Below are 15,669 nucleotides of genomic sequence, written 5' to 3'. Positions count from 1 at the left end.
TTCAGGAATTGAAAAGTTCTTTAATCCCACAAGAATATTTACCTACTGTTCTATGATTATAAATCTCAGCTAAGACTATGAGCTGTTAGGGGAATATAGCCTTTCCAAATGGTTCCCCAACCACCTCCAGGACAACCACATTTAATTCTAGTTAGGTTTAAGAGTTAGAATCAGGGAAAATGACCAGATCTGGTCCAGGAACTTATGTTCTTGCGATATTGCCTAAGTCAAAATGACTTACGTAGCTATGTTTGCCCTATTTTAGTGAAACAGATACTTATCGCTGATGTTCCAATTGAAGAAGCATTTTTTAATTAAAAAAAAGTTATTGATGCTTTCTGTTATGTCTGTATTCTGAATATAGCCCTCCCCTACATTCCCAACCAGCAAAGCATCTCTTGTAACAAAGATTATTTTAAAAGAATTTGAAAAAAGAGCTGTTTGGCAAAACCAAACAATATATCAATTGTATTTGACAATATATGCAATATTCCACATTAATATTCCTCTACTTCTGAAAATAAGGGAGCAAGGTTCATTTTCTCAGAGTTTCTCTGGAGTCAAGCTCGGATATTATAATTATATACTGTTCAGTTTCATTTTATTGTACTTCTTTGCATTTATGCACATAGTAGGCCTTAATAAGGGCAGCTAGGTGGCATAGTGGGTAGAATGTCAGATCTGAAGTCAGGAAGACTCATCTTCCTGAGTTCAAATTCAGCCTCAGATACTTCCTAGCTGTGTGACCCTGGGCAAGTCCCTTAACCCGGTCTGCCTCAGTTCCCTCATTTGTAAAATTAGCTGGAGAAGGAAATGGCAAACCACTCTTTGCCAAAAAAAACCCAAATGGGGTCATGAAGGGTTTGATACCACTGAAAAACGGCTCAACAGTAAGACCTTAATAAATGTTTATTGACTGACTATGCACACAGCTCCCACCTTAGTTCTGGCCCTTATCACCTCTTGCCTGCACTATATTGCAATGGCCTCTTAATTAGTCTCTCTGCCCCACTCCAATCCATCCTCCATACAGATGACAAAGTGAATTTCTTTAAGAATAGGTGTGATCACAATACCTATTCAATAAACCCTGGTGGCTTCCTATTACTTCTGGGGTAATATATGAACTTCGAATTTTTTTTAATTTGGATTTTCGAGCCAAATCTATAATTTCTCTGGCATGTTGTTGTTCGTTTGTTTGTTCACATCTAATTCTTTATGACCCCGGGACCCTGGCATGCCAGGGCTTTTAGTCCTCCACTTGGACATCTTCTGACTTGGGTTCATTTTCCAATGTCATGTCTTTTAGCATTTTAATACTGTCTATGGGGTTTCTTTGGCAAAGATATTGGAGTGCTTTGTCATTTCCTTCTCCAGTGGATCATCTATTAACAAAACTCTCCACTATGTCCTGTCAGGAGCCCTCATCGCCTCTTGGGATACTGAGTCCCGTTATTTTATAAGTGACATTTTACATTCTTTTGCTGTTGTTCAGTCGTTTCAGTCATTTCTGACTCTTTAGACCCCATTTGGAATTTTCTTGGCAAAGATACTGGAGTGGTCTGCCATTTCCTTACTGTGGATTTTTTTTTAGGGTATGTTTTTTTTCTCCTTAGCTCAGGACAGCATTTTATCCCATGTGCACCCAATTTATCATACTTTTTAGTCATTTCAGGAAGAGGATTCTATAGAAGTTTATATTGACTTTTATATGTGTCATTTATTCTTTAGTATTTGCAGATAAAAGTCAGGAGCGACCTGGAAATTTGTATATTTCTTCTGAGCTCATGAGAAAAGGTAAGACAGGAATCTTTCCTTGATTGGTATTGTGTCTATTACTTTATTTTTGCAAGGTGGAGATGGGAGGAGTATTTGTTGTTGTTTTAAAATTTATTTCCAGATGTAAATTTAGCCTGTTTTCTATTGTGTCTCACTTAACCCCACAGAAGACACTTAGCATCCTTCAGTGGTGAGTGAAGTGATGAGATGAATATTGTTGAGAATTAGGGACAGTCAGAACATGGAAACCACATCACAGTCACAAACTTCTTTGCAGGTGGATTGACATCATTCTCAAAATTCAACAGAACAGGGCATAGGTTGGGAAGACAGGGCAGGATAGTATAACAATCACTTTGAAGAATTATCCTTGACTGAGTAGGGTGTCCTCTACCACTTATTATTTTTTTAGACTAGGTTCCAATCCATGACTTTCTAGGAGATTAAGGTTTGAAGGGGTCTGTTGACTACTTGGATCCTTCCACCTATAGCCCTCATTTTGAAGGTTTCATAACTCCCTAAAAGATCCATTAGACTTTCCAACCTCATCACAAGCCATACTCTTTCATGATTTCTTTTCTATTCAGCAAACATTAAAGACTCATTATGGATTTTTTTCCATTTAAAAAATTTTAAATTTCATAAATATCAATTAAAACGAACCATTCTATACACACTGAGGAATAGAGAAGATCGTACATAAAGTTATGAATCTCGATCATTGGTTTTCAAATCTATAATAAATTTAGCATGTAACTTTGAAAGCTGCCCTGCTTGTCTGTGATTTCTTCTATTCTCTCCTCTGTATTTCAGAAACATGTTTTAATGTTTCTCTTTTACTTTTCCTTCTTTTTGGCAACACTATTCCTAGCTTCTCTCTCTCTTCCAACTCCACTCCTCCCAAATTCAGAAAAAAGACAAACAAATCTTTGTAACAAATATGCATAATCAAGAAAAACAAATTCCCACATTAGCTGTGCCCAGCGATGTATGTCTTAGTCTTCAACTTGAGTCTATCACCTCTCTATCAGAGATAAGTAATCTGCTTTTTACTCATTGGTTCTCTGGAGGCACATTAGCCATTGCATTGATCAGAATTCTTAAGTCTTTCAAAGATGTTTGCTTTTATAATTTTTTTACATTGTATAGATTGTTCTCTTGGTTCTACTCACTTTACTATACATCAGTTCATATAAATCTTCCCAGTTTTCTCTCAAATGCATCCTTTTTACCTTTTCTTAGGGCATGATAATACTCCATGGCATTCATATGCCATAATTTGTTCACTTGTTCCCTAATTGATGGACACCTTATTAGCTTTCACTTCTTTTCTATAATTTGAAGAACTGCTATAGACATTTCTGTACATATAAGTACTCTCTGGGGTAGAGGCCTAATCATAATATTGCTGGACTTCCAAGGGAGTACATGATTTAGTGACTTTAGGGCATGGTTCTAGATTTAGGCACTTATTATGTACAGTGCTCTGTGAAAGGAATTGAAGGAAGATGTGAAAATAGCTAAGACATGGCTCCTAACTCATCATCTTACAGTGATTTTGTTTCATTGTCTCATTGTCCCTAGGCTGCCAAAGTTGCCTTTTTCCTCCTTCCTTGCCCCTATTTTTTGCATAAATTCATAGGATCTCAGATTGAGAATTGAAAGCGACCTTAGAGTGCATCTAATCCAATCCACTTTTTTTCTAGTGGAAGAACAGGAAGCCCAGAAAACTGAGTGATTTGCCCAAACTCACCCATGTCAATAAGAGGCAGAACTTGGATTTGAACCCATCACACATACTGCCCTCCAAATCCAGCCCATTTTGCACACTCTACAATGCCATCTCTTGGTGGTTTGATTTGTTCCACCTAAGGTCCACGAGGCAACATTTTGTTCTTTTCCAGTCTATTTTCAGAATCATTCTTTTGTAAGCTCCTTGAGGGCAGGGACTATCATTTGCCTTTTTTTTGTATCCTCAGTATTTAACACAGTGCCTGGCAAACAGTAGGTGCTTAATAAATGTTTATTGTTTGATTGTTCTTATGCTACCCCATTGTCTGCTTTTCCCTGTTGGATTCATGTGTGTGTGAGACCTTAACCTAAAGTTGTCTTTTCTCAGAGTCATTGGTCAGGCCGTGGAGGGACAGACCCCAGTCAAGCATCTATGATCCATTTGCTGGCATGAAAACTCCTGGCCAGAGACAGCTCATCACCTTACAGGAACAAGTAAAGCTGGGCATTGTTAATGTGGATGAGGCTGTTCTCCATTTCAAGGAGTGGCAGCTGAATCAGAAGAAGAGATCAGAGTCCTTTCGCTTTCAGCAGGTAATTTCTGCTTGCCATGATTAGAGCTAGAGCACCCAGAATGGGAGATGCTACCAGCCAGTGGCCGGTCCAGTAGCCTTCCTTGTTGCCGAGATATCCGGAACAAGAGGTGCTACCTGTACAAAAGCCTCTCCACCTCTGTGGTCTCCCATCAAGGACAACTTTAGCAGAAATGAGGAGTAAGTGAAGGAGAAAGTCCACTGCTTCCTAGATCTGAACTTGCTCTCTGTGACTCAGGTTAGAAAACTGACATGCAGTCATTGGACTGTGGCTTTATGACTCTTAGAATATAAACCCAGAGCAGGCATCTGAGATTTACTGTTAACACAGTAGGAAAAGCCAACCTAACTAGCTAATTAACTTTAGCTGACACTGATAAAACCAGCTAATAAGTGAATGAAAAAATATAAATACTATCGGCTAAGTGCTCTGCTAAGGAGATGGTATAATATGGAAGAAGACAATTATCATTATCATAATAGTAATAATACCTAGCATTCATGGAATACCTACTATGTTCCAGACACCGTACTAAGAGATTTACAATTACTCTCTCATTTGATGCTCACAACAACTCTGGGAGGTAGGTGCTATTATTATCCCAATTTTATAGTTGAGGAAACTGAGGCAGACAGCTATAAAGTGACTCACCCAGGGTCACACAGCTAGTAAGCATGTAAGGCTGCATTTGAACTCAGGTCCTCCTGACTCTAGGGCCGGTGCTCTGTTCATTGCACCACCTAGCCACCCCAGAACATTTTTTCTTACTATATCCTCACCAGTCTTGAGCTTAAATTCCCTCTTAGTTATGCTTTAAATTTAAATTCTGCCCTTTAAATTTTCATCTCTGATTGAGTCAACAAAAGCAAAATAGAACTTAGTTTTACAGTACCACTCCCTGGTATTATCTCCCCCATTATAATGTAAACTCCTTGAGGGAAGAGACTGTCTTATTTTAGTATTTTTCCTGCCTCCCAACCCCAATTTACAGCTTTTATAGTTTTTATAATTTGCAAGACTTTTGAATGCAAAATTAAACTCTTATCACTTGTACTTAATACTAGTAATACTGAATTACTTTATGATTGGGGAGCTAGGGGGCGCCATAGTGCACAGAGCACTGGACCTGAAGTCAAGAAGACCTGAGTTCAAATGCAGCCTTATATGCTTACTAGCTGTGTGACCCTGGGCAAGTCACTTTAGTAACTGTCTGCCTCGGTTTTCTCAACTGTAAAATGGGGATAATAATAGCACCTACTTCCCAGAGTTGTTGTGAGAATCAAATGAGAGAGTAATTGTAAATCTCTTACTACGGTGTCTGGAACATAGTAGGCATTCCATGAATGCTAGGTATTATTACTATTACGATAATGACACTTAACACTTACTAGCCATGGGCTTACTAGACCTTGGGCAAGTCATTTAACCTCAATTGTCCTCCCAAAAGCAAAAAAAAAAAATGTTAAATTAGTTCATGAGGAACCCTAGAAAGCACTTGGACTTGTAGTCAGAAAATATAACCTTAGAAGCTTTTAAAGTTTTCAAAACTTGAAAGGCTTTGGAATACAAAATTAAAGTCTTGCTAATTGCAACTTGTCTGGGCAGCTAGCTGGTGCAGTGGATACAGTGCAGGGTCTAGAGTCAGGAAGATCTAAGTTAAATTCTGGTCTCAGACACTAGCTGTGTGATCCTGGGCAAGTCATTTAATCCTGTTTGCCTCAGTTTCTGTAAAATGAGCTGGAGAGGAAAATGGCAGACTACTCCAGTATCTTTGCCAAAAAAACCCCCAAAAGGGTCACAGAACCAAACACACCTGAAAAACAACCGAATAACAAAAATTATATAATGTCAACATGCAAGTATTTCTCTGTTGGCAAACTCTGGAGCTCTCTCTTGGTCCATTCATGTGCAGCATTTGATAATAACTTAGATATCATATAATCAAATGTGTAGCTAAGGAAAGTTAATGCATTCAATGCTAGCATCAAGATTCAAAAATACTTTAAAAGGCTGAAACTCTGGGCTAAATCTAATAAGACAGAATTTAAGAAGAATAAATTTAAAGTCCTTCATTCAGGTTATAAGGAGCTAAAGAACAAAATGAGGGAAATGTGACTTAACAGCAGTTCATGTGGAAAAAAACAACTTTAGAAGTGTTAATTAATTACAAGCTCCGTATGAGTCAGACTCTTATATGACTGCCAAAAAAAGCTAATACATAAACTTTTTGGTGTGGGCAGGCCTTCCACCAATGCTGATCACAACCCTTCCAAACCCTCTCCATGGCATTCACAATTTCTGGAGCTGAAAAAAAAAATCATCTCGGTGTACCAAGCATCCTAAAACAGTGCTTTGACCATGTCCATCTTGGGCACAAAAGCCTCCAGTATGTCTCAAGAGTTTACAGGATAAAGTCTGAATTCCTTAACCTGGTCACTAAAGCTTCCTCAATCTTATCCCATCCTCCCTTTCCTGATTATTTCCAGCTATATCTCCAACAATACCCCTCCATTCCTGCCAGACTTGGCTCTCTCTGAGCCTTCCATGTCCTCCCCTGCTTTCTTTTTTCCTTCTACACCTTTGTCCAGTCACTTAATCAATATTTACTGATTAAATTGTCAATGGTTCTTCAGTCCTAACTGGATACGGGTGACTCCCTTTAGGGAGCAGGCAGGAAGCAAGGACAACGCCCCAAGAGTGTGATGTTTAAAGGGGAAAACAAAAGCTCTGCCCAATCACGTACTGAAGTGTGGCAAACTTGCCTAGTGGGGATCGTCCTAGGTCCTTGCCCCTAAACCACCCCTTTTGGAATCTTCAGTCCCCAGGTCTTCATGTTGTCTCAGCCCTTCTTCTGAGCCCACATTACACAGTTAGGACCAGTTTTAAGCACTTCTGACACAGAGGTTTACAGCATTCCTTCTCTCTCCCTGGCAGGATGCTCCCCTCTAAAACGTCTGTCTTTTCACTGCACTGGGTTCTGGAGTCTCTGGGTCTGCCAGCCCATTCCCATCTCTTCAGTGGCTTGCTGTTGACCCCTGACTTGTCCCTACCTTGTGGTAGAAGAGCCACTATGTCACTGGAGCTATCTACAAATAGGATCCTAACAAGCATTTATTAAGCACCAGCTACGTATCAGGATCATAGCTCCTGGAAAGCACCTTAGAGGCCATATAACCCGATTTACCCAATGAGGAAACTGAGGCCTAGAGAGGAAAACTGAGAGACTCCTTATATGTATGAGGCACCCAGGATGAAAAGAGGTTGTAAGACACGGCTGTAAAACTCTAAGAAGAGTTTTCAGTCTCTCTGAGGCAGTTTCTTAACATCACTGGAGTTCAGGGGGTGAGCATGAACATGGGGGGAAATGATATCTTTATTTTCCCTAACCTTTAGGTTTCCATTGTCATCCTACGTAGTTTATTTTATGCATTTTAAAACACTATTCAGAGGAGGGGTTCACAGGCTTTACCTGCCTGCTAAAGGGGTTCATGCCACAAAAAGGTTAAGAGCCCTAGTGTGGAGTGATGAGACATGCACATAAAGAGATAAGTGGAATCAGAATCTCAGTGCTACTCTGAATTCCTGTGGTCCCTGTAGAGCATGTTGGGTGCTTATCCTCAACTGCCTTGTGTTGGGAGGCAGTGTGGTGCAATGGCAAGGGCATTAAACAGGCATTCCTGAGACATGGTTTCAAGGCTCACCTGTTTATTAGCCACTTGACCCTGGGCAAGTCATTCAGCCTCCATGAACCTTAATTTTCTTATCTGTAAAGTGGGCATGTTACTACTTGTCCTGCCTATGTCACAAGTTTGTTATGAGGAAAATGCCTTTAAAGCTGCATAGACGTGTGAGTTGTCGTTGTCATTGAGGTACAGTGGATAGAGCAGGAAGACCTGAGTTCAAATCTAGCTCAGATGCTTATTAGTTGTGTGACCCTGGGCAAGTCACTTAACCCTAATTGCTTCCTCCCCACCCCCAAAATCAGGGCTTATGTAAGTGATGATGAGGAAGCAAGATGTTCCAGGCAGGGGGAAAGATGGGAATAAGGGGTCAGAGACAGGAATGTAAAGAGTCCATTTGGGAACCAAGAGAAAATTATTCTAGCCAGAGTAAAAAAAACTTGTGTAGAAGAGTATCTGGAGATAAGGTTGAAGACAGAGGGAAGGGTGTAATTCAAAGAGGCTTAAATGATGGGTTAATGACTTTTGACTTTATTTCAGGGAAGGCATCTTGCTTAGCTGTTCTGAATTGTGGTGACTTTTCATGACCCCAGTTTGGGGTTTTCTTGGCAAAGATACTGAAGTGCTTTGCCATTTCCTTTTCCAGATCATTTGACAGATGAGGACCTTGAAGCAAACAGGGTTAAGTGCCTTCTCTAGGGTCACAAAGCTGATAAGTATTTGAGGCAGAATTTGAACTCAAGTCTTCCTGACTCCAGGCCCAGCATTCTATCCACTGTGCCACCTAGCTGCCTGAAAGGATCTTACTTTGAGACATAAAAAGAATAAAAATCTAAAAGTTTTTCCTTTTTTTCTGATGGTTGGTTGAAAGCCACATGTATTGAACCTGTAAATATTATTTCCAGGGACATACTTTATTTTTTTAAAAATTAAGTCTCCTATATATAGCCTTGGTGCCACAAGGATAATGTCAGAGCATATATTAAATAAATTTGTTTTCAATCTTCTAGGAAAATCTTAAACGGTTACGAGACAGCATAACTCGAAGACAACAAGAGAAGCAAAAATTTGGGAAACAATCAGGTATTGCTTTTTATTTGGGACAATGTTTAGATCTCTGGTTAGAGAAGAAAACTTTAAAAAAAATTAATGTAGTATGTAAATGTGGGATCATATTCCATGGTTATGAGCCTTTGGAATTAGTCATGGTTCAAGTCAAAACATTGAAGCTCCCTCTACCATGAAGCAGCAGGTGACGGAGAAGCATGGGATAAATGTTTAATGCGAATGACGGTTGATTGATAAATTTTAAAAGCAAGTATGGCTTTCATAACATCAGGGTGCTAGTAGAATTGTTAGTATTGATGAGACAGCAGTCTGTTTTCTCTTTCAAGCACCGGACAGCCAACAACTTTATCTCTAATGTCTGTGCTTCCCTACAGGAAAATCTGAATTGATTAGAAATTTTTTAAAAAGGGGCAACAAGACAGATGTCCATGGGTCATTTTCTAGAAAAGTCAACAAGAGGCCCTGAAACTCTTCAAAGATGCTTGTCAAGGTCTTACCCAAAGGAACCCTTCAAAATTCCATGACCTTTATTAGAATGTCCCATTATTCTTTGGTTTCATTATAAGTGTCGTTAACCTTGCTTTTAAGAATCCTAAGGTACAATCAACATTTAGCCGGTGTCTCTTGACTTTTACAAAACCCTGGCTTTCTTTTGTCTCTGTTGGAGCTGAGAAAGGTGGAGGCCTAACTAATCAACAAGCATTTATTAAATGTCGACTCTGTGCCAAGAACTGTGCTTGGCCCTGAAGACAGTTGCTGTCCTCAAGGAGCTAGGGAGATAACAATGTTGTGGGAAGCACTGGTGGGGCAGGAGGGAGAGGCAGGAAAGGCTCCATGTAGAGGAGTTCTGAGGGTTTTTAAGAGGCTGAGGAAGTGGAGAGACAGCAAGTGAAAAGCCCAAAGACAGGAACTGCAATGTTGTGTGTGAGCAATGGCAAAAAGGTCAGTTGGTAAGGATAGCAGCATTTGTAAAGGGGCAGCTAGGTAATGCGGTGGATAGAGTGCAGGGTCTGGGGTCAGGAAGACTCATCTCCCCAAGTTCAAATCTGGCCTCAGATGTTAGCTGTGTGACCCTGTGTGACAAGTCTCTGAATAGCTGTCTGCCTCAGTTTCCTCATCTGTAAAATGAGCTGGAGAATGAAATGTCCTTTGCCAGTGTCTTTGCAAAAACAAAACAAACAAACAAAAACCCTAATGGAGTCATGAAGAGTTGGGCACAACCGGAAAAAAAATTGTAAAGAGTGTGTAAAACAGAATAATGTAAGGAACTGGAAAAATGGGTTGGAGACAGGTGGCAAAAGGTTTTAAATGTCCAACAGAAGAGGAGCGTTTAAATGCCAAACAGGTGAGCCCAGCCCACTGGTAGCCAATCAGAGAGCCAGAAGATTCCCATTCAAAAGGTAGAAATGAAAATGAATGAATCTGGGGAGAAAGACTTTGCCACTCACTTGATATGCACAAACACCAGGTCTTTCCTGTTTTAACAGGAATATTTGCTATTCTATCATTCCCTTCTTTTTAAAAAATTTTTTTTAATTTATTTTTAGTTTTTAGCATTCACTTCCATAAGATTTTAAGTTCCAGATTTTCTCCCCATCTCTCCCCTCCCCTCACCCCAAGCCAATATAGTATACATTTCCTTAAAATGGAAACAGTTTGGGTTTCAATGTGGTTCTAGTTCACTCTGGAAAAAGAGAGCAAAGTCAAAATTTGTTTAAAAATAAAACTCTAAGTCTAGAAACATTTATTTTTTAAAAGCAATTGGGGTTAAGTAACTTGCTCAAGGTTACACGGCCAGGTGTTTCTGGGTGGGTGCTAAGTGTCTGAGCCCAGATTCGATCCCCAGGTCATCCTGACACTGGAGCTGGTGCTATCACTCGCTGTGCTACCTGGCCACCCCTAGAAACGTTCATTTTAACATAATCTTGTACTTAAAGTGTGGGCCAGACTTTGTTTCTGGAAAGAACAATGCACAAGGCAATGGGACTCCTCTGAATACAACCATGCTTTTAATTCCCTCTAGGGAAAACCTTTAAAGCTTTGGTCTTTGGGTTTATTGTATTGCTAATCTCATGCACCAGATAACATACCTCTTAGCAAGCTCCAGACTTGGTCAAACTGCCCAGAATCCCAGTAGCTGGTCCCCCTTCTGTTTTGAAAGAGCACTTTCAGCCACAACCAAGGCCTGGGGAGGGAGAGGCTGTGCAGCCAGCCGGAACTTCCTGGATTGTAAAAGTCTATTTAGCCAAATGCACACAAGAAATCATACACTTGCAAACAGGACCCACCCAGGTGCTTTGGGAAGGCTTGATGGTAATTCTGAAGCTCTGGAAATTGGCAGTAGTGGATTTGACCTCTTGCTTTGGTTTCTCAGCGTGCTTTCTACAGGAATTAATGATCTCAGAGACATTTTTCCTCTGCCAGGAGAAGTGGTCATTTTCCCTGAAGGGTCAGGCAAAGTTCCAACCTGATTCTGGGTAGAAATCTGAAGAAGGGGAGGCAGAAAGAGAGAGAGAGAGGGAAAGATGTGAGTTGCATATGGTTAGTAAATGTTTGTTGGATTGAATGGAGGCCAGTGGAGAGCCATAATGGTAACTTAGTACATGTTTAACCCTTTGTTAAATAAGGGAACTCTACCTAATGGGAACCAATCCATACTGCAGCTTATTCTTGAAAGTCTGTGCACCTGTGGGACTTCTCTTTAAGGCAGAGATTCTTAACTTACTTTTTTTTTTGGAGGGCAATTGGGGTTAAGTGACTTGCCCAAGGTCACATGGCTAGTTTTTGTGGTAAGTGTCTGAGGTTGGACTTGCCCAAGGTCACATGGCTAGTTTTTGTGATGTCTGAGGTCAGATTTGAACTCCTGACTACAGGGTTGGTGCTCTATTGACTGTGCCACCTAGCCGCCCCTCTTAACTTACTATTTTGTGTTATAAATCACTCTGACAACTTGGTGAATCCTAAGGATCCCATCTGAGAATAACATTTTTAAATGCATAAAATAAAATACACAAGATTACTTGAACTCACTAATTTCTGAAGGACATGCACTGAAAAACTAAAGCAAGAAAAATTATGTCAAATTACAACAAAATACAGTTATCAAAATATTTTGGAAATTAAGCTTGCAGACTCCAAGTTAAGAAGTCCTGCTTCATGGTGCTACAGCCCCTTCTGAGTTAGGATAATGAAGGAAGACCACATCGTGTTAGAAGAGTCCTCTATTTATAGCTGAAATACTTGTTCTCTTCCCAAAGTCATCTCTTGTACCCTTCCCTTTTCATTTTTTAGGACCGAATGAGAAAGGTAGTCTCTAGGAAGCCAAGAGTTTGGAGTTTGGGGGAGGGGGGAGGCATGTGGGGCTTGGGGTTTTTTGGGGGTTTTTTTGGTGCAGAGAGGAAGTTAGGTGGCATAATAGATAGGGCTCTGAGCCTGGACTCAGGAAGACCTGAGTTCAAATTATGCCTCAGACTCTGACTAGCTTCATGACCCTGGACAAGTCACTTAACTTTCTCACTATAAAATGGGGATAATAATAGCACCTACCTCGCAGGGTTGTTTTGAGGATCAAATGAGATAGTGGCTGGCACATAGCAGGCATTTAATAAATGCTTATTTCCTTTCCCTTTTAATGACTGTTGTGAGCATAGAATAGAATGCAAGCTCCCTTCTGGAATATAAGTTACTTGAGGGTAGGGCATGTTTCCTTTTTGTTTTTATATCCCCAGTGCCTGGAACATACCTAATAAATGCTTACTGTTGGAGATAGATATTTTGCTTAATCCTTGCTTTTCCTTTTTGATTCCAGACTTAGAGATCACAGTTCCTATTAGACATTCTCAGCAACTCTCTGGAAAAGTAGAGTACGGAATCTATGAAAGTGGCCCCAGAAAAAGCATCTTGCCACCAAAAAATACATTACGGCGAGGTGATTGGAAGACAGAAAGTACTTCAAGTACATCAAGTAAGGGGGGTTAAGGATGGGAATGGAAGTGGGGAGTGGAGGGTGACTGGACAGCCTTTCTCAGTGGTTCAACCGGGTAAGTTGGGCATCCTTGGCTATCCAGAATCCATACACGTTGTGAAACCATCTGGAAGGCATCTCAGAGACTGTTTAGTCTGGTCCCTTCCTTTTTCAGATGAAGAAATGGGAGACCCAGGGTCACTGAAGGTTGCACAGGTAGTAAACATCAGTGGTAGGAAGGATCATGGATGAGTGTATGAGTTTAAAAGCTGCTTCCTTTCCTTCTTTCTAGTCTAAGAAACAAGCATCTCAAATACTTATGTTATCTTTCCCAGGGGCCTGAAGGCATTTTGCATACATTAAATTTGGTCAAGATATTTGCTGGATGTTTTCCCAAAAGCTGACTTGCATAAACCCAAGCATAGCCTATAATTGTGGACTTGGAGAGAGGACATTTGAAGTGATAGAGAACACTGATGACAAAAATAAATTTTAAAATCTTTATTTGAAATAAAAGACCTAAAAATGTACCCAAATCATATAAAATATATTTTTGAGTGCAAATTATTTTTAAGTGTTCATATGTAGTTTTCCTTTCAAATAAATCTCATTTTAAGGGTATGGCCTATATTTGGACCAGTATGGTACCTGTGGAAAAGCAATGTAGCATAATAGAGAAAAGACCAGCCTTGGAGTCAGCAAGACTTGATATTAAGTCTTGCCTCTGACATATTAGTCAGGTGACAATGACACTTAACCTTCTTAGTACCTTAGACAACTCTTAAAATTACAAGTTATAATGAATTGTCCATCTACAACAGAGGAGGAAATTTCCTCAACAGGATTTCCCCTCACAGGGGAAATCCCAAGACCAAAAATTCAAATAAATACCCCAAAACTGTATTAGCCTATTTCTTTCATCTCTCCCCCAACGTTGACTCCATTTATCCTATCCATTTTAGAGATAGCAAACCCTATGTTTTGAATGGGAAAGTAGCTTGAAGAAAGTCAGAGTTAGGACATGAGAAAGCAAGGTATGAACCTCAAGAATAAGAATTTTTTAGGCTAGTGCAGAGACTAAGGAGAAAACTTGTTTTTGACCAGGAAACTTGAATATATAGTGCGTGACATAACAGGCAGCTCACAGCACTGTGCAGACAAGAGCTATTGGCTTTATTAGTCTATCGAGTCAGGCTGGGAATTGACTGTCCTGATGTACTGGCCTCAGAAATGCATTTGATTACATTCGCTCTTCATCAATAAACTTTATGTTCTTCGTCAGAAAAGTGATAAAAGAGTCAGAGGGAAGCTAAGCAATAGTAAATTTCGGTAGCTGACCTATTAAATTACTCCTCTGGAAAATCATAATGATTGAAAAAAAATGGTATAACTCCAGGTACTCAAGGGAATATTGTAAAACTGTAAAATGTCTGAGATGGAAGGAACCTCTGTGTGTCTTCTATTTCAGAGGAGCATAAGGGAACCAGATGAAAATGTAATTGGGAGATATTTCAAAAAAATTATTTTTAAGAATATTTTATTTTTTCCCAATTACACATAAAGACAGTTTTTAACATTCATTTTTTAAAAAAATTTTGAAGGGGTGGCCAGGTGGCACAGTGAGTAAGAGCACCGGCCCCAGAGTCAGGATGACCTGGGATCGAATCCGGGCTCTGATACTTAGTACCACACCCAGAAATAACTGGCTGTGTAACCTTGAGGAAGTTACTTAACCCCAATTGCTTAGAAAAAAAAATTGATTTCTGGGGGCGGCTAGGTGGTACAGTGAATAGAGCACTGGCCCTGGAGTCAGGAGGATCTGAGCTCAAATCCAGCCTCAGACACTTAACACTCACTAGCCGTGTGACCTTGGGCAAGTCACTTAACCCCACTTGCCCTCCAAAAAGCAAAAAAAAAAAAAGAAAAATTGAGTTCCAAATTTTCTCTCTCCTTTCCTTGCCTCCCCATCTCCTGAGACAGTAAGCAATTTGATATAGGTTATACACATTCAATCATGCAAAACATATGACCATATTAGTCATGTTGTGAAAGAAGACACAGACAGTTGGGAGATATTTAACAAAATAAATAAAAATACTATAGTACTCTGTCATTTTGTGGCTTCTGCTGCTCCAGAATTTGTTTAGAGTCATTTTTTACAGATATTTGAAAGGGTTTGGGGGAGAGCTCAGGCACGTCCCTGCTTTTACTCTGCCATCTTGGCTCCTCCTTAATACTATAGTACATAGATAATGTTGACATGTGATTTTCTCAGTCAATATGAGTCTGTAGGGACCCTCATGCAGGGCTTAACAGCCCCTGATTTCTAATTGATTTTGATACAACTGGTCTAGTCCAAATCCTACCTTTGCATATGGGCATCTGAGGCCTAGAGAAGTGATATATTTGTCCTAAATCACACAGTAAGTTACTTGCAGATTTAATAATAATACCTAGGTCTTCCAATTCTCAGCCCTATGTTCTTTCTATTACGCCAATATAATGTCTGGTTTAGCTGTCACTAAAGCCTTCTCTGTGAAGTCATTATGCAAATTTCTTGCATGCTTGGTTTAATCCAATTACTACTGAACAGAGGCAGTGTGTCAGTGGATAGAGGGCTGAGCCTCAAGTCATCAAGGAACTGGTTTTGAGATATGAAAAGGAAAGGGCTTAAGGTATATTGTCAGTGAGGCAAATAAAGTTTAGGGTGAAGAAAAGGTATCAGTAGATTTTTAAAAAATTACACAGAAGCAAGAAATATGGAAGGGGATACAAGCTGGGCAGTTTTGTTTCTTCCTTCATAAATTTAATATGTACTTTGAAAAAACAAATTGTATGTAATGAATGTTCACA

At 39.8% G+C, this 15,669-nt stretch overlaps 1 protein-coding gene across 1 annotated transcript in view; it reads left to right on the top strand.

Moving 5' to 3' along the window:
* Positions 1–15,669, top strand: part of PIK3AP1 (phosphoinositide-3-kinase adaptor protein 1) — a 140,318-nt gene that overhangs the window by 104,972 nt on the left and 19,677 nt on the right. The window contains exons 11-14 of the mRNA XM_069067107.1: positions 1,732–1,797; positions 3,899–4,104; positions 8,795–8,867; positions 12,661–12,816. Coding sequence (XP_068923208.1) covers positions 1,732–1,797; positions 3,899–4,104; positions 8,795–8,867; positions 12,661–12,816 — 501 coding nt within the window. The remainder of the gene's footprint in view (positions 1–1,731; positions 1,798–3,898; positions 4,105–8,794; positions 8,868–12,660; positions 12,817–15,669) is intronic.

Source organism: Petaurus breviceps, unplaced genomic scaffold, assembly GCF_028583685.1.
Source record: "Petaurus breviceps papuanus isolate PSGF00001 unplaced genomic scaffold, PetGlider_PUasm1.0 90740, whole genome shotgun sequence".
Lineage (NCBI taxonomy): Eukaryota > Metazoa > Chordata > Mammalia > Diprotodontia > Petauridae > Petaurus > Petaurus breviceps.
The sequence above is the reverse complement of the archived record's forward strand: the minus strand, read 5'-3'. Positions and strand labels throughout refer to the sequence as shown.